This window comes from Phaseolus vulgaris, chromosome 6, assembly GCF_000499845.2.
Source record: "Phaseolus vulgaris cultivar G19833 chromosome 6, P. vulgaris v2.0, whole genome shotgun sequence".
NCBI classification, from domain to species: domain Eukaryota; kingdom Viridiplantae; phylum Streptophyta; class Magnoliopsida; order Fabales; family Fabaceae; genus Phaseolus; species Phaseolus vulgaris.
This window is the reverse complement of record NC_023754.2, coordinates 16,228,558-16,251,965: the sequence shown is the minus strand read 5'-3', so window position 1 is coordinate 16,251,965 and position 23,408 is coordinate 16,228,558. Positions and strand designations below refer to the sequence as shown.

Sequence of the window (23,408 nt, the reverse complement as noted above, 5' to 3'; positions counted from 1 at the left end):
CTGATAGGAATAATGTGGATGATAAATGTGATAGACACTTGATGACTTTGTGTAAATTATGAGAATTTGGTGAATTATGCTTGTTCTTAAAAGTCAAATTTATATTAGAATTCTTAAAGTTAACTAGCTTACCCTATGCTTTGTTTTGTGTTTGTTTTCTTTAATCTGTGATGATCGTGTTAATTTACACGAGAGCATATGAAGTTGGAGGTGATAGAGCTCCTCAGTGAGCAGGCAAAGGAACAAATGTTTTTATGTTGAATGTTTTGTTTGTAAACTTTTCTGTAAATATTAAAATCCCTATGAAAAAGGATATTTTCTTGAGATACAATTATGAGATAGTTGTACACATACATATGTTAATTAGATATTGCTTGTTTTACCCATATATTTTATTATATATGGGTAAAATTAGGGATGTTACATTTTATTAAGAATTTAAAATAATTTAGTGTAATTTTTTAATTATATAATAAAAAAATTCTAAAAAATCAACTATTTTTTAGTTATATAATAAAAAATATTTTATAAAAAAACAATTTTCTTTAATTATATATAATAAAAGCTATAAATAATAAGTTAAACTTATCTAATTTCCTGTTATTTTTATTTTTTCTTTTAATTTTAAATATTAAAGAAATATATATTAAAATATTATAAACGTGTATTTTATATACGATTAGTTAAAATATGTATGGAATATACGAATTCTAGGTTTTAATATTTTTTTTATTTTTTATTTTATTATATATTATAATATTTCAAAACATATATACGAAATACGATTTTAATTGAAATATATATTATTTTATTTTATTTTAAAATCGCCAACACAATTAGCGATTTTTATATGGAAAAACCGTATCTGTGTTAGTGATTTAACCATTTCCAAAAGAAAAAAAGTTTATTTATTTTAAAATAAAAAAATTTCACCAATTTAAGAAAAAAAAAATCCCTTTTTTCATCTAAAAGATGATAGTATTATATTACTTATAAATTAAAAAATAATTTAAAATACATCTTTCTCCAAAATACATTATACTTTTATTTTAACTTTTAAATGTTTAACTATTAAATAAAATACATTTACTTTTCATATTTTCAATTTTAAATTCAGAAGAAAAAATAAAAATATATCACGTAGATACAGTTCAAATACTGCACGTTAGTTATAGATGCTGACATCCAGAGTTTGCTTTCAAAAAAAATCTTTGATTTTCTCTACAGTTTCTCTAGATTGCAGATTATTAGTTTACTAGTATCCATCTAATAATAATGAATTTAAATATAAATATGGGATCTTATTAGATATTAATTAATTCTGTCATATATAAGATTGACCAATCAAAATCACGTCTAATAAATATATTATCACGTCCAATAAATATATTATATATATTCTGGTATACTAATATAACCTCGCATGGTTTAAAGTCGATAGTCGAAGTTAAAAATAGTTTATAAATTTTTTTTTTATCTCTGATACGTTTTTTTAAAACAAAATTGTGAGAGAATACTTACTTTCAAAACTAAAAAAATTATCTCAAATTTAAGGTCGAAATATTATATATAACCATATATATATATAACCATGTCTATGAAAAAGTTAACTTTCCCTTAATATATGCTAAAAAATTTGTACCATTTTTTTTAGAATTATGTAATGTATTTATTATCTGACAGGTATTGTTACCCACTTCTGGTTATTGCCATCAATACACTAAGCACACTGCAGAAAATGTTCCCCACATAATTCATAATTGGTCAAATATATTTTTCTCACTCATTTTTTTTATATATATAAATTATTTATATACCTCTGATTTGTCTTTACCATCTCCATTGATGAACTCACTACAACAACCACAAATAATCTCTTCCCCATCACACCAACCTGCCTGAAACAAAATGCAGATGAAAAGCTACAGATATACTGATCAAAAGAGAACAAAAAGAAAAGAAGGAAAGACAAATAAAGAAAAATAAGATATTTTTCTTCTGATAACTTTATATTGAGTCCAAATACATACCTAAACAATTATCTTAGTCAATTATATATTACAATATAATTGATTGTTTTAATATATAAACACATAATTAATTATATATTTTATTTTTTACTTTTTAAGTTTCTATTTAATATAATATAATAAAATAATTAATTAATTAATATAATATTATCAAAATAAAAATAATTTTTTTAATCACATCAATTACATTAATTATAAACTTTTTATTCAAATTTACTCACTTTCCATATATTTAAATAATCTTATTTCTCATTCTCTTTTTTTATCTACCTTTTCATTTCATATTCGTTCAAACAAAAGAATCTATAAAATAATAATTAAGTGGTTTGATACTATTATACTTTTTAATCATCTTACACATGATAGTTGAGTAATATTAAATTTTCTTGAAAATTCAAAAAACTTGAAAAAATGATTAATCCATATTATAAACACATGAAATACTTAATATTTTCTCTTAAAAATCATAGTAACACATCACCACTTTCCTATGTTGACCAATAAACATGTGGAACACATTTTTGTTGTTTTTTATTAAACTATTAAAATAAAAAATTATATTAAAAAAATATTTTAAGTCAAATTCAATCTTATAATCGTGTGTGAGACTATATATTTATATATCTTATAATTATGTATGAGAATATATATGTATCTAGTTTGATAATACTAAATAATTTTTGTTATAATATATTTTTCTAATACCATATTAAAAAGTAAACTTAAACCTAATTTAATTTTATAAAATCGATTAAATTTTGTATTCATGAAGTATGAAATTTCTTAATTTTCAATTAATATACTATTTCTAACATTAAAAGAAATGGTAAAGGAGACTTTTCATGTTCTTATATCACACTAGCAAAAGTCAAGTTTAAAGTGGTGAGTGTGTGTAGGTTCTCATAGTAATTAAGACAAAAGTTAGGAAGGATAAGTCTCCACAATTTCTCTTTCTATTGATGTATTTATACATGTATAATGTATGATTCAATTGCATTTTCTAACCGCCTTCCTCCTAACTCTATCTCCATCTCCAATTCCCTCCTCTCAAGGCTTATTTTAAGCTTCCACATGGGAGATACTCAAGAAGTGCAACACCCCCATCAAACTAGTTTCACCATCCACATGGAAGAATCTCAAGAACTGCAACTTAGCAAAATTGGTAAGTCAGCTTTTAATCTTTCCATACTAAAAACAAAAAGGTTCAATTATGTTAAAAGAGGCCAAATTAGGAGCAGAATGTTTGCTTAAAGCTCCTTTCCTAGAGCTGCCTCACACTTTGTTACATATTCACAGAAACTGTGATGGCAATATCTTTCCATTTCAGTTATGCAGAACATAAACTGTGTAATTTTTATGCATATAATGGAAAATTTTGGTCCTAATATCGATGGTTCCTAGGATGTAAATTGCTGAACTAGACATAACAATGGTGCCAGCAGAGTTCAGACAAGACTGAACTACCAAGAAACTATGTCACCATCCACAGTGTAGTTGGTAACTTGGTACTGGTAAAAGAGGTGAAACCACCTAGGCTGAGGTGGTATGAAGCCACCTAGTTTCAGAGCTGTATCAATATATAATACTCCCCCCAAAAAAGCAAAATTAAAGAACAATATCATCCAATGATTGGTGAGGCTTTTAGTTTTGATTATACTAAAAATTATTAGGAGCTGAGAGATTTTTAAATTTTATGCTTATAGTAATTACCCAAGTTCTTTTATCCTTACTTTTCTTCTTTTCAAATATTTATACAAGAAATTAAACCGACTTTTTTCCAAATTTAAAGAAACAGGAAGAAAAAATGATAATTTTATAATTATTCATGAAGACAGAAAATAAAAACAAAGAACATTTTCTAATGATGCAAAAGTCCTTCGGGATAGAGATGCAACTTGCAAGAGATCCAATTATATCAAAGGTACAATTCTTGTGAGATGTTAACCCGTTAAGCATCCAACAACAATAATAATAATAATAATAGAAAAAGAAAAGCTTGTTCACATACAAGCAACTTAGCTTCTGAGAAAGTGAGTTCTTTAGAAGCAAAACAGAAGTATACGCAAAACTGCTTTGTTCAATATGATTTATTATCTAACTTTACATTGTTATGCTTTTGTAGAAGGTAATAATGGAGTGCAAGAAACAAATTCCTTGGAGGGCAATAGTTTTGGTGGTCCAATGAATGAGAGTAGGAGAAAAATGTATTACCGTTGGTTCAGAATAGCCATCTATTCTGCACTTGTGTTGGTGTGTGGATCAGCTGCAGTACTCCTTGGAAGATTGTACTATGAAAAGGGTGGAAAGAGTAAGTGGATGGGAACACTTACTCAACTTGGTGGTTTCCCTATTTTGCTTCCATATTACTTCATCTCAGCACCCAAAAATTTGGCAACAAACAATAGTATTCATCCAAATCAGCCATCAGTTTCAATGCTAGCATTTGTCTATGTCTCAATTGGCCTACTTGTGGCATTAGATTGCTATTTATATTCAGTTGGGCTATTGTACCTTCCTGTCTCTACCTATTCACTCGTTTGCTCATCCCAGTTGGCTTTTAATGCTTTCTTCTCATACTTCCTCAATTCACTCAAGTTCACACCTTACATAGTAAACTCTCTAGTCCTTCTTACCATTTCCTCTACCCTTCTTGTATTTCAAAACGAGTCATCCGATGATTCAGAGTCCTCACAAATATCCAAGAAAAAGTATGTGATTGGATTCATATGCACAGTTGCTGCATCAGCAGGTTATGGACTGTGGCTTTCCCTCACACAACTGGTGTTCAAGAAGGTTATAAAAAAGGAAACATTCAAAGTGGTCATGGATATGATAGTATACACGTCTTTTGTAGCTACCTGTGTGACTGTAGTGGGACTTTTTGCTAGTGGAGAGTGGAAAAGTTTGAAGAATGAAATGAATGAGTATGAGATGGGGAAGGTTACATATGTGTTGAACCTCACTTTCACAACCATACTTTGGCAACTCTTCACAATTGGTTGTTTGGGACTCATTAGTGAGGTTTCTTCCCTCTTTTCAAATGCCATAAGCGTTTTGGGAGTGCCTATTGTTCCAATGTTGGCAGTGATAATCTTTCATGACAAAATGCATGGTATTAAGGCTATCTCTATGGTGCTAGCTATTTGGGGCATCATGTCATATGTGTATCAACAGTACATTGATGATACAAAGTCCGAAAACAGAATCACTAGTCATGTTTCAAAAGATTCTGTACCTCTAGAAGAGGTTCATAGATGAGTTTGGTAGCTTTTTTATTAGAAACACTATCCCTGTTTGTATTACAAATTTACAACACTTACAAATATGCATATCAAATCTTCTATTATAATCTTGTCGTTCACTATTTGCCTTGAGTTTTGGTCACGTGAGGTAGAACTTTACAAATGACTCACCAGTTTGTGCAAGTGTAACAACAAAATTGTTTGCAAAGAGATTGTGTTTTTACTTTTGTAAATTATATACTGCTACCAAAATTGAATAAACGATTGCATAGGTACATTTTATATAATAATGGATATCATGGTTCCAATTTCATTGCACAACATAGAATTAAATTATTTTAGAACTCAATAAGTAAGAGACATAATATGTCTCAGACCATGAAAAGTGTATTTAACTTATCATCAATCATCGTTAATAATCTATAGAAATTATTTCAATATTTGGGCCAAGTTATTTACAATTGTAAGCAATTGCAATTCAACAATTATATCCATTTATTTCTCTAGTTCAATAAATATGATCTCTCAAAAGGGCAACTCTTCCTACTTCTCTGCACATATTTTCTATGCATCTCCATATATTGAGCATCTCTCTTTCACTTATCTATCAGGATGTACACCTCTAGTTGTAACTCTCTATCATTATAAGAAAATCATTAAATAAAAATTAATTCTAGAAATAAAAAATAATTTCTTGTTATATTCACTAAATTAAATACTATTTTATAGACTAAAAAATTATTGGTATCTAAATTAGTTTCTATTATTGATAAATAATTTTTAAATTGATATCTAATTAGCTACCTAGTTTTAATACCAACTTTAGAATCTAAATAATTGATAGTTAAAACTTAGGTAGCTAATTAGATACCAATTTAGAAATTATTTATCAACAATAAAAACTAATTTAGATACCAATAGTTGTTTTAGTGTCTAAATTAGTATCTAATTTAGTTAACGACAACTACTTATTTTTTGTCTTTAAAATTAATTTTTTAGTTTTTTTATCGACAATAAAAAATAAATAAATGTGAACCACTTTATGGTGGTTCAACCCTTATATACAACATAAACCCTAAGCCTCCCCACCCAAACCAAACCACTTTGTAGACACCTATAAACAACTCACGTGATTGGACCCAAAGAACCCACCTAAAAAAAAACACCAGGAAAAAAACATCAATAAACCATCCTCGTACAAACCAGAGTCAAAAAAGGAGAAAAGGACAGAGTGAGACCTGACGGTGACCCACGACCAAGCCTTTCTAGTAGTGTCTTCACCTCTAGCGGCACCACCACAGCACCTCCTACGTTCAATGTCATTGCCACAACATCCCCACTGTCTAAGTAGAGAGAATTGTATTCTGGATTGTACAATTCAGAATACAAAAACTTGTAGTATTTTGGATTGTGAAATTCAAAATAAAAAACAATTAGTATTCTATTCCAAAATATAAATGAATGAATTTAATGTATCATGAACTTTACATTAAAAATACAAAATTTATTTTCTGAATTCTAAAATTCAAAATATAAAATTTTAAAATTTAGAATACAAAATTTATATTCTACCATCCATAATACAAACCAAAATTTATATTTTGGATCATAGAATTTGAAATCTATATTTATATTTTGGATCATAGAATTTGAAATATATATTTGTATACTGATTGTAAAATACAAATTTTTTATTTTAAATTCTAGCATTCAAGATGTAAAATTTTATATTTTAAATTTACATTTCAAATTATAAAATTAAGAACCAACAATTTCTATATTTTTAAAAATATGAATGTGCCATTAGGTGGAAGAAGAATTTGACCCGGTCCGGCCAGTGAGATGCATGGTAGAGTAAAAACTTACGCTGAGAAACACATTACCACGTTTTGTTGAATAATTAACAAACTATCACGTTCCATGAAACTCGTCGTGTTCAACACAACATGTGTCAACACTTTACTCAAGTATCGAATTTAAAAAATATTATTTTAGATGAATCTAACTTCAAAATGTATCTTTTTCAATAATAAAGATTGATAAAGTAGTGAAAAATATCTTAAATAAGTACATCTTCTATTCAATTTAAAATTTTATAGAAATGAATTAGACCATATTTTTTATATTAGAAAACATCGTATTTAAATTATTATGTTTGATTAACTTTTTAAAATAATTTTGAATATAGTTTTAAATAATTTTATAATAATATTCAACATATATAACCGTGTCATCGTATCTCATGAAAATTATAAGTTTCCAATATACCTTTGTATTTATACTTCATATATCACATCACATACACTTTAATTTATATCACAAAAGATAGATGTAACATGATCTATGAATAACCGTCGTCTATATCTTTTAAGTGTATATTATGATTTTATTTTACATAAAAAATAAACATAAATTATTAAAATAATTAATACCAATATGACATCAATAGATTACTATGTATAGTCATCATTTATAAATCAGAATTATAAACAACATATTCATATAAATTACGATGGTAAAATGCGTATCTAAAGGTTTTATAAAAATTATTGTTTAAGAACATTTTTATACTAGTAATACACATCAATCACATAAAAGTCTAGGAAATTTATATTGTAATGTGTAGGCTACAAACATAGAGGTACTAATAGTAATTAAGGCAAAGTTGAGGAGGTTAAGTTGGTACAATTTCTCTCTCTATTGATGACATTTAGAAATGTATATGTATAAATTGCATTTTGGATCACTCTCCACTTAACTCTATCTTCATTTCCAATTCCCTCTTCTCAAAACTTATTTCACCTTCCACATGGAAGAAGCTCAAGAAGTGCAACACTCCCCTGAAACTTGTTTCACCATCCACATGGGAGACCCTCAAGAAGTGCATCTTAGCAAAATTGGTAAGTCAACTTTTTGTCTTAAAAAACAACAAAGTTCTATTGGGTTAGAGTCACAAAATTAAGATCATAAAGATACATGTTAGTGATTTCATATCGACTAAAGATTAAAGTATTTCATTGTATATAAGTGGGTGCAAACCTTATCCCCCATGAGCCGGTTTTGGGGTTGAGTTAGGCTTAAAGTCCACTTTGTAATTTGGTATCAGAGCTATTTAAAACTTATTCTAGCGAATGTTTGTTGACCTTATCAGGTCATTGTATATAAGTGGGTGCAAACCTTACCCCCATGAGCCGATTTTGGGGTTGAGTTAGGCTTAAAATCCACTTTGTAATTTGGTATGAGAGTCATTTAAAACTTATTCTAGTGAATGTTTGTTGACCTTATCAGGTCATTGTATATAAGTGGGTGCAAACCTTACCCCCATGAGCCGGTTTTGGGGTTGAGTTAGGCTTAAAGTCCACTTTGTAATTTGATATCAGAGTCATTCAAAACTTATTCTAGCGAATGTTTGTTGATCATATCAGGACATTGTATATAAGTGGGTGCAAACCTTACCCCCCATGAGCCGGTTTTATGGGATTGAGTTAAACTTATAGTCCACTTTATAATTATACCTTATTATGACTTTTCATGCTGGTGCATCATATTCACTCTACCTATTTATGTTTAACTTTGATTATAGGCTAAGAAATCTTCCATTTCAGTGTATGCCCAACTTACATATGTTCAAGTGTTTCGTAATTTCCATGCCTGTAACGAGAAACTTTGGTCCTAATTTGGGTGGTTCCTCTAGAATGTAAATCGCCGAATTAGACATAACAAAGATTCCATACCAAACAACTTAAAATTAACAAAATCATTGAACGTGATAATCTATGTTAGGACCTGTTAGGTTTGAATTTTTTTTTTATTTTCTATGTTTATAACGAAGTTACTTTATCCCTATTTTTCTTGTTTTCACCTCATTATACAACAACATAGTAAACCAACCTTTTTCCAAATCTTTAGAAACAGGAAGAAAACATTTTATAATTATTCATGGAGACAGAAGACAAAAACAATAAAAAACATTTTCTAATGATAGACACTGTTAGCTACACTTCCAATTATATCTCAATCAAGACGCAATTCTTGTGACATGTCAACTGCTTAAGCATCAAACACAAGCACCCTGATGCTTTTCTGTAATCAACCAACAAGAACAATAATAGAAATAATAATAATAGTAGTAGAAGAAGAAAAGGAGTTTACATATCAAAGGAACTCTGCTTCTGAGGAAGTGAGTTCTTTTGAAACAAATCAGAAGCATACATAACAGCTCTGTCCAATCTAATATGATATATTATCTAAGTTTATATATTCATAATTTGGTATGTTTTTCTTTAAGCTAATGGAGTCAAAGAAACACATTTCTTGGAGGACAATAGTTTTCATGGTCCAATGAATGAGTCAACAATGAGTAGGAAAAGAATGTATTACCGTTGGTTCAGAATAGCCATCCATTCTGCACTTGTGTTGGTGTGTGGATCAGCTGCATTACTCCTTGGAAGATTGTACTATGAAAAGGGTGGAAAGAGTAAGTGGATGGGAACACTTGTTCAACTTGGTGGTTTCCCTATTCTGCTTCCTTATTACTTCATCTCAGCACCCAAAAATTTGGCAACAAACAATAGCATTCATCCAAATCAGCCATCTGCTTCAATGCTAGCATTTGTCTATGTCTCAATTGGCCTACTTCTGGCATTAGGTTGTTATTTATATTCAGTTGGGCTATGGTACCTTCCTGTCTCAACCTACTCACTCATTTGCTCATCCCAGTTGGCTTTTAATGCTTTCTTCTCATACTTCCTCAATTCACTCAAGTTCACACCTTACATAGTAAACTCTTTAGTCCTTCTTACCATTTCCTCCACCCTTCTTGTATTTCAAAACGAGTCATCAGATGATTCACAGTCCTCACAAATATCCAAGAAAAAGTATGTGATTGGATTCATATGCACAGTTGCTGCATCAGCAGGGTATGGACTATGGCTTTCCCTCACACAGCTTGTGTTCAAGAAGGTTATAAAAAAGGAAACATTCAAAGTGGTCATGGATATGATGATATACACGTTCCTTGTAGGTACTTGTGCTATTATAGTGGGACTTTTTGCCAGTGGAGAGTGGAAAGGTTTGAAGAATGAAATGAATGAGTATGAGACGGGGAAGGCTTCATATGTGTTGAACCTCACTTTCACAGCCATACTTTGGCAACTCTTTACAATTGGTTGTTTGGGGCTTATTAGGGAGGTTTCTTCCCTCTTCTGTAATGCCATAACCGTTTTGAGAGTGCCTCTTGTTCCAATGTTGGCAGTGATAATCTTTCATGACAAAATGCATGGTATTAAGGTTATCTCTATGATGCTAGCCATTTGGGGCATTATATCATATCTGTATCAACAGTACATTGATGATACCAAGTCCAAAACCATAAACACCAGTCATGATCCAAAAGCTTCTGCATCAGTGGATGGAGTTCATAAATGAGTTAGGTAGCCTTTTAAGTCATCAATTCTGAGACTTAGAAACACTATCCATGTTTGTATTACAACTTTTAAACAATTTTACTCATGCTATCATGGTATTTGAATACTGATAGAAAGAATAATAAGATAGCAAACTTGAACTGTTCAAACTAACTTCTGGCTAATTATTGCCAACTATAATACAGAATATCTGATCCATGTTTAATGAAACTCTGCTTGCTAAAGAGATTCTGGCACAATCTACGAGAACGTGCACAGTCATTTCTTTGTTCTAGCCTTTGTATGTAACTTAATTATCATCAATCAATCATTATTAATAATAAATTTACACTCGGGTTAGATCCATTTTGCAGAAATTTGTAATAGAATTGAACATGTATTCAAAACAATATCATGATCTAATCAAAATCGAACCTTTTTTCTTATGTAAAAATAAGATTTTAATTAAATATTTTCTTTTTGATAGGATAAGAAAAGAACTTAACTTTTTTTCTTAAATCATGCAATTGTTATATTATGATATTTTATTTAATTTTAAGTGAATTTCATTGTGTTACATAAATTAAATGTTTTTTTTTCTCCGATCAAAGCATCTCCCACCGGTTTTGGGTTGTTTGAAGCCACTCTTCTATTAGAGCGATTTCAAACAATCAACATTAAAGATATAAAACGTTATATTGGTCATTGGAAAAATAAATTTATTGTGTAAAATAATGTCTAAATTTATAAAATAAGAGAAAGCTGTTTAAAACTTTTTAAACCTAAAAAACAAATTTTTATGCCACTGAATCTTATTTAAGATTCTAATGTCTTAATTTTGTTAGTATGCTTTAAAATTTCTTATGAATCTTAAATCTTAAATTTATGAATTTTACATTTTAGAAAAGTTCTTAAAATAAATAAAAAATTGGAACTAAATAAATATATTTTATACGACTCCTTCTCTTTATTACATGTTAAAAATCTTATCATTTCGAAGTAGAATTACATTATTTTTTATATTATTAAAAATATTTTATTAGTATTATTAAAATATTTTATTAATATTATTAATAATACTTTATTAATATTATTAATAATATTTTTTTAATATTAATATTTGATTAATATTTTTATAATATTTGATTAATATTATTAATAACATTTTACATGAATATTTTCACGAATAGGTATACAAGCAATTACCTCCAGGCATGAAACGTGATAAAGAGAACAAGTTCGTCTCTTGCATAAGTCTCTTTATCCGTCACTGTTCTGCCAAACATTCAAATTTTTTGCATGATTTCAAAGAAGCTAATTCTATCACTCTGTTTCTAACTAAAACACGTTGGACCAAATACAACTGCTATTATAGTATATGTAGATGTTGTTGGGAATGATATTGATGAAAAACATATAATATAATATTACTGCTTCTCTTCATCAAACTTTCAAGATAAAGAATATGGAAGATTTAATTTATTTTCTTGGTTTTAAGGTGGAAAGAAGCGAAAGAGGAAAACATTTGGATAGAGAAAAAAAAATAATACTTTGACAAATCTTTGTAGTTGTATACACTCATCAACTAATAAATAAATATATATAATAAAAAATAAATTTAGAATTAAATAATATAAAAAGATATTAAAATAATAATATTAGAAGTTATAATGAGATTTATAAAAAATGAGTTGTACAGAGTATTACTCTAAAGCAAATTACACTACAAGAAAATCATGAAATAGAAACCAATTTTTAGAGACTAAAATAATTAGTTGCAATAGTAACTAAATTAGAGACCATTTTAGAAATTAAATAAAAAATTAGTTTCTAAATTAGTTTCTATTAAATAGTTTCTAAATTGGTATCTAATTAGCAACTAAGGTTTTAACTACCAATTATTTAGTTTCTAAATTTGGTCTCTAAAACCAGTTGCTAATTAGATATGAATTTAGAAACTATTTAACAATAATAGAAACTAATTTAAAAAATAATTTTTTATTTAATTTATAAAATGGTTTCTAATTTAATTACTATTGTAACTAATTATTTTAGTCTTTAAAAATTGATTTTTATTTTATGATTTTGTGTAGCGTATATTTCATAGTCAAAATGTGGGATATGACTCTAATTGTGTAAGGTCTTACATATATCACAGTGAAATCTTCATTAGGGTGGGATCTATTTATTGTTACTTTCGTTTAACCTAAATTAAGCTCTCTATCTATCCCTCTAAACCATCACGCTTTTACATTTAAGCAATATAGGAAAAAAAATATCAACACTCTAATAAAATAAATAAAGCAATCCCTTCATGCATATTTCGGCTATATTTGATGCCAAGAACGAACTTTATATATTGCTTAAATATGTTAGCTGATATATTAAGCTAATGAAGAATCTGAATAGTATTCCGCACTTGCGTATTTAATAACATTTTTTTGTTAAGATCACAAGATAATTAAGGAGACAAAGAATAGGAAGATTCTCTGTGTATTCTTCACTTATATATATCTCTTTAAGTGGATTTCACATTTCAGATAAAAATTATGGTGGTGCAGAATTTTCAAGCATATTTATGTGAGAAAGTAAGTATAGGATTCCACCTTTCTCTCAGAAGCAACATATAGACACTATAAGTTTAGATGTTCCTGTGATGGAGCAACCTGAAGTGAAGTGGTGAGTGTGATAGTATTACAAATACACGAGTTGACTCCATGGGCAGCGCGTACAGCAAACATGTGGGGATTGAGCTTTACAAATGGTCTACTTCTGAATTTCCTCAAGAGTATGCTCTTGTTTACACTTCACTCGATGATACATCCAGAACCACCACTTTACGATTTAGCGTCAACACAGATATGGTGCTATGTGGAGTTGCTGACCACATGTGCAAATATCACCCAGTACGATTTCATGCCAAGCTCACTGCTATACGAGACAGCAACGGAGATTACAGGTTCGGGGAAGTTGTGGTTGCTCAACATGGTTGTGAAATCTCAACCAGGAAGAACAACATCCCATTTTTCAGATATAATTGTTCTGAATCATTTCCCGGCAATGATGTTTCGCTGATGCCCAGAATGCACATGCTTGATGCTTATTGGGATTTCAGTCATTCGTTAGAAATTGGTGTTAGAAGAAACCTTAGATGTTATGGGAGAGTTGAGTGTGATAAAGAGACAGGACTTATGGTGGGGTTAAGTGGGCCTTTCTTGTACAAGGGTTTTTTTATTCAAGATGAACTAGGGTTAGAGGGTAAGAATGTGGTGTTGGGAGAGCCACGATTGCTAATGTTGAGAGGGAGTGGAAAGAAAGAAAAGAGTATACCCTCTTTAGAAGGGATCAGAACGGAGCCTTGATTGCGAATGTTGAGAGGGAGTGGAAAGAAAGAAGAGAGTATAACCTCTTGAAAAGGGATCAGAACGGCTCCACCTTACCTTCAGGGCAAGCTAACATGGGTGCTCAAGCTACGGAAAAAATGTTCAACATGGGTGCCCAATTTCAAGGAAACGGTAATGGAGCTAAATACCAAAATTGCAACATTGTTATGAAGTACAAAGCTGCTGCTCCTAAACTTCCTCGAGGCACCAAACCTAGTCGTTCTTAGTAGAAGTTTAAGAGAATTGTTGTTAAAATAAATCAAGTTTAAGAGTTCATGTGTCATACTTATCAGCATGTAATTATCAGTATCTTAATTTCATTTATGTACATTAATAATTTCTGTCTCTCCCTCCCTCCCTCTCTTTCTCTATATATACTCTCTTTGTTTTGGGAATCTTGTAAAGGAGAACAACTCTTGCAATTGTTGGATAATAAGAGACTAGTGGAAGAAAGTAAAGGTATGGCTGATAAGTGGATTTGGAGAAATATAGAGTCTATAGTGAGTGGGAATCAGATGGAGTCAAGCTGCTATGGAGGAGGAAGGAGGGGGTTGAAGGTGGTTCTGGTGTGAGCTGGAGTAATCAATAAGACCACACTCTGGTATGCTGCTGGAACTGGACCGTCTAGGCTGGTTTGTATTTGCTTCTGAAACAGTACCAGAGGTTGAGCAGGCTAACCAAACAGAACCAGCACTCTTTGACTTCTCTGGCTGATCTGAATGGACATATGGTGATTCAGCAAAACAATCAGCACGTCACTGTCCTAAACAGTGTGGTGAAGAAGGAATTGTAAGCCTTTATGCCACCAAATCAACCTGATTCGTGAATGAGATTGGCACCTTGAAGCCACTTGCTACCGTTTTGAGAAAGCCACATCCAGCTGGAGTTAATGCGGGTCCTGTGAGCAATGTTGTGCTGCATGCAAGTGCCAACATTGTTGGAGTTGTAAAGATGGGTACATAAGAGTCAAACCATGCAGGAGCAGACAATTACGATCCAGAAGTAATGGAGGTTCCAAAAGGGAATTGCCTCCTCCGAAAACCAAGGAAAGCTTTAGGCCAGACTAGTTTGTAAGGGAGGGTGGTTTTGGAAGGGTCTACAAAGGCAGGCTTGAAACCACTGGTCAGATTGGAAAGGCTGTGGGTGGGGAGTTTTCTTTTCCTGTGATTCAAACCTTATCAGATGGCTTTTCAAGCAGTGAAGGATTTGGTGTTGTTCTTTGGATCTTGAACCCAATCTGTTGTTTTGGTTTGGTCCCTGGAATCCAAATCTGGTTTTGGCTTTGCCATGCTCTGGAATAAAAAATTGGTTAAAACAAGGCAGTTGTGGTGTTCATGCAGGGCCACCAAGTTTTGGGGTGATGATTGTGTTGCCATATCTGGTGGCTCCTCTCACTTATATGCTTCTGGTATTGCTTGCGGAACAGGCCAGGGAGTAAGTATTGGCAGCCTGGGTAGAGACTAGAGGAAGTTGTGAACTAAATTGCAGCTTCACTAATACTACAAATGGAGCAAGAATCAAGACAACACCAGTTTGCTGAAGCTGATGCAGGGGAGGTCCTGTTTCTTGATGTTGCAGGCTTTCTATGTTAGGTATTCCGCATAGTTAAGCTTTTCTGGTGTGCAGGGATTTGTTGTTTTTTGGGAAGAATTGAAGCTTGATCATGTGGCTTTTAGACATGTCTCAATTCTTGGTTCAACCCCTTTAGGAACCTTTTTTCGTGAAGTATAATAGAAGACTACAGGATAGTTAGTTGCGGTATGTGTGTTTTAATTTTTTTTATGTTGAAAATCATGCAGCAGATTATAATTGAGAAGAGAAACCACTTTTTGGTCAAATATTGATATTCCAAGTCTTCTGAAAGTAAAATTACTTTATAAATTCAAATTAATCTTTACAATCTAGTAAAAATATGGTAAATTGGATGAGTGCATTCAAGAATACTATACCACCTGTTGGTCAAGACCCCATTAAGATCTGACTGTAGCTAATACGAGAGCAACTCACAAAGCAGCTATAAGACATGCTTGGAGAGGAGCTTTCGCAACACTTGAGACAAGAGATGTGAGACATGATGATATCATCTCTTCATCTTTTCTAACAAATATTCAGTTGTTCTCCAATCTATACATGTGTTAGTATAAAAGAAGATTTGTGTTGTTTTTATAATCTATTGGCCAAGAACACTAACAATGATATGCTACATCAATGAGTTGTATTTTATAGTGATTTTTCTTATTTAGTGCTAATTGACAGGTCTCATGATTTTTTTTAATGTTCCCAGCAATTTGGTTTAATTCCTTCGTTTTTTAAATAGAGATAATTTGTCTCTTTATTATAAAAAAAACTGTAATTTTGGATTATAATACAATTTTTCATATATATTATAATACAATAAAATTATTAAATAAAAATCAATTTTAAGGACAAAAAATAATTAGTTGTTATATTAACTAAATTAGATACTATTTTAGAGACTAAAAAAATTATTAGTTTCTAAATTAGTTTTTATTATTGATAAATATTTTCTAAATTGGTATTTAATTAGCTATCAAGGATTTTGCTACCAAATTTATAATCTAAATAATTGGTAGTTAAAATAGCTAATTAAATACCAATTTAGAAACTATTTATAATAAAAAAACTAATTTAGAAATCAATAATTTTGTAGTCTCTAAAATAGTATCTAATTTAGTAGTCACTAATTATTTTCAATCTCTAAAATTGATTTTTATTTAATAATTTTATATTTGTATTCAATTGAACCTTAACACACCAAATCTATGAAGCGGTGTCCGAAGTATCGGACATCGACACTCGTATGACACCTACACCTGTAGGACACATATCCGTAAAATGTCCAATTCAAAAAGTATTTGTTAGATTTATGATAATTCTAATACGGTTCTAACACAATTTTAAAAAGAAAAAATACATTAATTTTCTAAAAAATCAAACTTTATTGTATAAATTGTTATTATGATTATAAAAATAAGAAATAAATCCTCGTGAATCAGTTATGAAAAACATCTTTTTACTCCAAAAATATACTCTGAAACATACTTGTGCACATAAATATTTATTGTCAATTTATATAATTCATAATTATATAATATATAGATTTGTGTCCCCATGTCCTACATTTTAGAGATTTTACGTATCTTTGTGTCCGTCTCCATGTCGTATCAGTGTGTCTGTGTTAATGTTTGTGCTACGTAGTACCAAATAGCTATAATTTACAACAGGTACTCAAAATAATGGATTGAGCAAAATAAGAGATACTATATTTAAGCCTAATAAAAAATTATTGCAGATTAAAAAAAACCTAATAAAAAATATTAAATAAATAAGTAAATACAGATATATTTAAACTTTTATTTTATAAATTGTTAAAAGATTGTTTTATTAGTGGTTTAACAATATTTTATCATGGATAATGTTGATTTCCGAGTATTTACAAAATAAATTTATATTTTAATTAAATAGTTCATTAAAATTAAAAATGTATTTTTGATATAAAAATTAGAAGAAACATGTTGAAAAACTGTAAAAATGTGTAACCATACGAGAAAAGGAGTATATTATATATACTACAGAAATTATTATTTGAATTTATGATAAAAGTGTATTACTGACAAAAACAGTACTAGATTATTAATTATTTACGATTCATTAGCGCAAACATTTGATAAAGGGAAAGAACGAAATATAAAACGGTGATAAGTTGAAAATAATTATTTGTTGAAAATAAGAAATGATGTTTGGTCAAAGAACACTTATTAAGAAAGCATAAACATTTTCATTCATTTTAGTGGTAGTCAATTTTTGATTGAATGGATGCCAAATTCTATCTTCCCCTCTAGTCAAAATTTCACTGCAATAATATTACCAAAGAAGCATATTTATGTGAGAAAATTTTCTTGTACAAGGCCTTTTATCTAGGTAGAAGTTTAAGAGAATCAGAACCTGGGACTGGGTCGGATGTTGCTTTACTTCATGCTCACTTACTGTCATACTATTTCTGTAAGTAATTGAAAAAATCTACCTTAAGAAAGAGGTCTTTAATTAGTTTCTCTATGGAAGTAACACTTCCATTTGCTATTAGAGTAACACATATGCATAAGCTAGGGGACTGATACATAGTTTAGCAGTTCATACTCATGGTCTTTTCAATGGTTCTTAATTAAAAAAATGTCCAATCTTTTGGACCATAATATGTGGAGACATGTAATTCACGCATTCAAAGAAGTAATTGTTCGATATCATATTAAATTATAATATATAAATAAGAATTTAGTCTCATAAAGTTACTGTAATGTTTCTTTATATTTTTACCAATAATAAAGAAACTTATAAAAGATGGAACACTTACACCATTCCAACCCTTTTCCTATTTATACATAAGAAAAAGTGCAAAAATACATCAAAGATCATATGTGCAGAAATAGTATAGCAACAAAGAATAATTTGATAAGGCTAGTAGTAATCTTGGTTAGTAGTTTGTGTGGATTGTGTGATGAAGAACACTACAAAAAAGATTAGTATTATCTATGAATTTTTATTGACGAATCTAAATTCGTTGGTAAATTCAGTTATGAACATTACCCACAGACAATATTACCTACAAATATTACCCACATATCTAAATTTGTAAGTAAATTCAACATTACCTACTAATTATTATCCACGGATTTTTATTACCTACCAACTATTATCCACGGATCTCTATACCAACGGTTACCCACAAATTTCTATTACCTACCAACTATTAGTCACGAATCTCTATTATCTAATAACTATTATTCACGGATCTCTCTTACCTACCAACTCTTATCCACGGATCTTTGTTACCTACCAACTCTTATCCATAGATCTTTATTACCTACCAACCATTATCATAAAAACTATATACATAATATTAAAAATATTATTATAAAATGAATAATTATAAAATCATAACTAATCACTATAACATTTTTTAGTTTAAACAACGTTAAAATAGACTACATGTATAAAACTGTTGCCTAAACACACCAAAGACCACACTTTTATAAATGTGGGTTAAAAATTATAAGAAGCCACGGTTTTACACCCGTTTAGGTTTTACACCCGTTGACATTTTAAGCCACGGTTTTTAAGCTGATGACATTTAAGCCACGGTTAAAAAATTATAATGCTATGTAGCCTTTTACGTTTAGAAAAAAACTTAAATGAAATATATGCGGGAAAAGGTTTTTTCTTCCTTCTCGTGAACGACTAATCACAAAAAACACAATACACTTCTCCCTCTCGCGCGTTTTTCGCTTCTTCTCCCCAAATCCCAGCGCGCCATCTTTTCCCCAAATCTTCCCGCCTTCTTCTGTGCAAATCTTCTCAGGCGCTCTTCTCCCCAACCCAAATTCTGAACTTGGGTGGTGTGAGTTGGACACCCTAGCAGGTGAGCATTGCAATTTGGTGCGAGTTGGATGGTGAAATCGGTGACCACTGGAGGCAAACGAAGTTCTTCGTGGTAAGGAGGTAGAGGGTTCCGTTGAAATCGTGAACACTGGAGCCAAACGAAGTTCTTCGTGGTGAGGAAGTTGAGGGTTTGTTGAGTTTAATTTAGGGACGGAGGTTTTCTTTCATAGACTATGTAATTTGGGGGCAAAGGTTTGGTTTCGTGAACTGTAATTTCGAAACGAAGAGGGTTCTTTGAAATTTTTTATAAAATAATTTATGTAGCTGCAATTGATGTGTTCTGAGACCATGTATTGGTTGGAATTTTTTATTTCATTGGATTCGGCATGTTTTGCTTGAGCTCTTCTAAGCTTATGGGTACTTCAGGTTAGGGACATCTTCACTGATTTGAATTCTTTTTTTTTCTATTCTTAAGAAATGCAATAGATAATAGAAATCAAAATCTTTCAATGTAGTATTTTTACTAGCAAATTTGGTATTTTTTTAGTTGTAGTAATTTGACGTATCTAAGTGTTGAGATGATAAATAGGATTAAAATTATGTATTGATTTACAGTTGTGTATCCTTGTGCAGCGGACTGGTACTCTTGAGTTTGATGGTGCGTCAAAAGGAAATCCTGGAAAATCTGATGTTGGGGCTGTTCTGCGAGCTATTGATGGAAGTTTGGTATACATTTGATGTTTCCGTATCTAGTCATCATTGGTATACAACTATAATCTCTTTAACTATTTTTACTTTAAAGATTTGTTGGTTACGTGAAGGTGTGGGTGTAGCAACTAACAATGCTGCTGAATATCGTGCAATGGTATTGGGAATGAAATATGCTCTTAAAAAGGGATTTATTCGTATCAAGGTGATTCCAAACTTGTTTCTCATTTCACCTTGATTATCTTTCCATTGTCCCATAAATTTCAGTATGCTGTTATTGGAGAAGTAGAAACATTTTCTGGACGTGTAGGGTAGAGGAATTAAGCATAATGAAATTGTAGATGAAGCGTAGACTTGGAAATGTTACATTTGTTAATGTTCAAAAGAAGATTACAAGTGATAACAACTTGAAATTTTTACAATGCTCAATCTTTATAGTCCTTTAAAGATTTTGTTGCTTTTTAAGTTATTTATTTTATGAAATTCTATAAGCTTTGAAATTTTAAACTGCAATATTCTATTTACAATTTTTGGACTAATTTATTTTGCACTTCTCGTATAATCTTGGTCATGGGAGGGAAAATCATGTTCCTGTGGTTGCTGTCATTGAATGCCCAAATGTTCAATTAGTAAAATTGGGCATCCGAGCTCTGGATGATTTTCCATGCCTGAGTATTCCTTATAATGCACGTGATAGTCAGTACCAGGTAAAAATGTTTGAAACAAGTAGTCATTCTCTACCGTGTCTGTTTTTAGATCTTTTTTTTTTTGTTTCTTAATATATTTAATTTTGGCATTGTTTAGATTCTTGGATGGCAACAAACTACTGGTAAAGTTGTAATGCAACGTTGTGCTGTAGCGGTCCAATGGTTAAATCAAAGAATTGCTCTCTCAAGATATGCTCATGTAAGTATTTCAATCTTTAGTAGCATATCTGAGGGAAAATTATCAAAGAAATAGAGAAAAATATTTGTTTGTAAAAGAAATTTATAGTTTAGGAAAAGTTCAAAACCCGTAGTTCAAGTGTTAATTTGTGATGAAATGTGCTATTTCACAAAGATGTTTTTGTTTCTTTGCTCCAAATGTCTATATGTTTCATCAAATATAGAAAATGGGAGCCATGAGGTTAATGTCCAACGGGAATGGACCCTTGACTAGGTTCTCTGTCTCATGTGGTAGATGCTTGAGGTTGTAACTATTTGTCTCAAAACATCTAACTTTAGGACCTTCTTTCTTTTTGGTTTCAATTAGAAAACTGTAATTGTTGTAACCAAAGATGGTAGGAGTAAACAATGGGCTGCAATAGTTGGTCTATGGAAGTGGTATACTGTTGAACCTGTTTTGATGTCCTAAGCAAATCTATGTCCCTAATGATGCAGAGGTATTTAAGTTTGAAGAGATATAGACAAGTGGAGGAACAGGAACATGTTGAGTCTGTTTGAGCTGCTCCTGCACCAGCAGTGGCTGCCTTTGGAGTACCAACTCAATACCAATGCTAGCGGCTTATGCAACATTTATTAGAATCACAACTTCAGATTAAGGATCACAACAAGTGAGACTGCATACAAGTAGCAATTATCTCATTTATTCTGTCTAAGAAAAATATGTCTTATTTTTTTTTTAAATGAAATTATTTAAAAATTATTTGCTGTTTTGAACTGCTGTGTGGTCTCTTGTCTCTTATCCATGGCATCAACGTTTCTCACCCTACCAACTCCCTTCCTACACAAAACCAATGCCATTTCTTTCTCTAACAAGAGATCCTCATTTTCGCAGTGGAGCTCTCTGAAGATCAATGCAATTGCAAACAAATGGGAACCTACTAAGGTTGTGCCTCAGGCGGATGTTCTTATTCGTATGGAAGAGCTATCAGATAAAACAGCTGGGGGAGTTTTGCTGTCGAGGTCAGTTGTGAAATTTGAGAGATATCTTGTCGGTGAGGCTGGAGAACTAAAGGCTTGAACAAAGGTACTATTCACTGACATGAGTGCTTATGAGGTTGATTTGGGGATTGATACGCATCACTACTTCTATAGGGTTTGGCCACTGCATGAAATAAAAAGGGTGCACTGTTTTTTATAATATCTTTGAACCATTTCTATTAGTTGCGGCTGAAATTTTATATTCCTTTTATGTTATAATAACTTAGGTAGTTTCTGAATCAAAACTCCAATCATAAATTTGTGTTCTATCCTTTCCAGTAATCTAGTCTTAGTAAAAAAAAAATAATTCAAATAAAATTGTATCACAAAATGTTATTGCAAATAAAATTAATCTCTAAAAAATAAATTCAAATAAGTTGTACAACAACTTTAAGATTAAATGAAATTGATCTCTTTAAAAATAATTTTTCTTCAATAAATCTAAATAAAAAATATTAATCTATAAAATAAAATTTTAATCCCTTCAATTAATAATATTTTATTTTGTGAAAAAAAATTATTCTGATAATCTGGATTTTAAAAAATTCCAAATAAAAACTATTAATTATTTTATTGTTAAAATTAAAATTAACAAAAAATAATATTTTATTTTTTGTTGCATAATGTAAATTATAAATAATATATATATATATATATATATTACTTACCATATAAATATTTTTTATCAAGAATATCCACTAAATATACCTATTTTTATATTTATAGAGAAATTTATGTGTAAATATTTTGTTTAAATTAGATTTAATCTGTATATATTTATGTATTTTTTTTGCAGCTTAAGGACAATGAAGATTATGAAGACAATCTTGAAGAAGAATAAACTTATTGATATATAGTAAAGAAACAATATATTATATTTTTTTAACTAAGTTTGTAGTTTTAATTTTGAAGACTTGATTGTTATCATTACATTTATTGATTATGTAGTTTGAACACATTTATATGAGATTTTTTGTTGGATCACTTTTATTTCAATACACATTATCTTTCAATACTTATTATTTTTATCCTGAACTTTTATATGAGTAATTCTTTTAAACTTAAACTTAAAAAAGTGTATTATTTTTGTCAATACTTTAAGCAACACTTTTAAAATTATGGCTGCTATAAAGATTTTAGGCAACGATTTAAAAATGTTGTCTTTATAAAAACCGTGGCCTATTACAAACAGTCACGTTCACTTGGACCACGGCTAAAAAAACCGTTGCTTAAAGTTTAGACTACGGTTTTAATGCTTTAGACCACGATTTTATGTTGTTGCCTAAAGCAATAATTGTTGTAGTGAATATTCATAAATAAT

General features: G+C 30.2%; 2 protein-coding genes and 1 long non-coding RNA gene across 6 annotated transcripts; all 3 read left to right on the top strand.

Annotated features, from left to right (window-relative positions):
• The first annotated feature begins 2,916 nt into the window (after nucleotides 1-2,916).
• On the top strand, nucleotides 2,917-5,379 carry LOC137831345 (purine permease 21-like). The gene is made up of 2 exons (XM_068638985.1): nucleotides 2,917-3,192; nucleotides 4,153-5,379. Exons 1-2 carry the CDS (start codon nucleotides 3,009-3,011, stop codon nucleotides 5,286-5,288), a joined length of 1,320 nt encoding a protein of 439 aa, XP_068495086.1. The 5' UTR covers nucleotides 2,917-3,008; the 3' UTR covers nucleotides 5,289-5,379.
• Nucleotides 5,380-8,081: 2,702 nt separating this feature from the next.
• LOC137831347 (purine permease 21-like) lies at nucleotides 8,082-10,731 on the top strand. Its single transcript, XM_068638986.1, has 3 exons — nucleotides 8,082-8,172; nucleotides 8,967-8,969; nucleotides 9,561-10,731. The coding sequence occupies exons 1-3, from the start codon at nucleotides 8,082-8,084 to the stop codon at nucleotides 10,697-10,699; spliced, it is 1,233 nt and encodes a 410-aa protein (XP_068495087.1). The 3' UTR covers nucleotides 10,700-10,731.
• Nucleotides 10,732-19,275: 8,544 nt separating this feature from the next.
• On the top strand, nucleotides 19,276-23,071 carry LOC137831344 (uncharacterized). 4 transcript variants are annotated; one of them, XR_011084418.1, is made up of 7 exons: nucleotides 19,276-19,883; nucleotides 20,091-20,183; nucleotides 20,260-20,872; nucleotides 20,970-21,071; nucleotides 21,545-21,717; nucleotides 21,942-22,133; nucleotides 22,884-23,071. It is a non-coding gene; the product is annotated as an uncharacterized lncRNA (long non-coding RNA). The 4 variants fall into 4 exon arrangements; XR_011084416.1 differs by having other exon boundaries at nucleotides 19,280-19,883; nucleotides 20,279-20,872; XR_011084417.1 differs by having other exon boundaries at nucleotides 19,299-19,630; nucleotides 20,279-20,872.
• The last annotated feature ends 337 nt before the right edge of the window (nucleotides 23,072-23,408 follow it).

Excerpts from the sequence above, each read along its gene's own strand:
- LOC137831345 (XM_068638985.1), top strand. The coding sequence starts at position 3,009 with ATGTATGATTCAATTGCATTTTCTAACCGCCTTCCTCCTAACTCTATC. Across the intron at positions 3,193-4,152 it reads ACTGCAACTTAGCAAAATTG|AAGGTAATAATGGAGTGCAA; the intron begins GTAAGTCAGCTT and ends ATGCTTTTGTAG.
- LOC137831347 (XM_068638986.1), top strand. The coding sequence starts at position 8,082 with ATGGAAGAAGCTCAAGAAGTGCAACACTCCCCTGAAACTTGTTTCACC.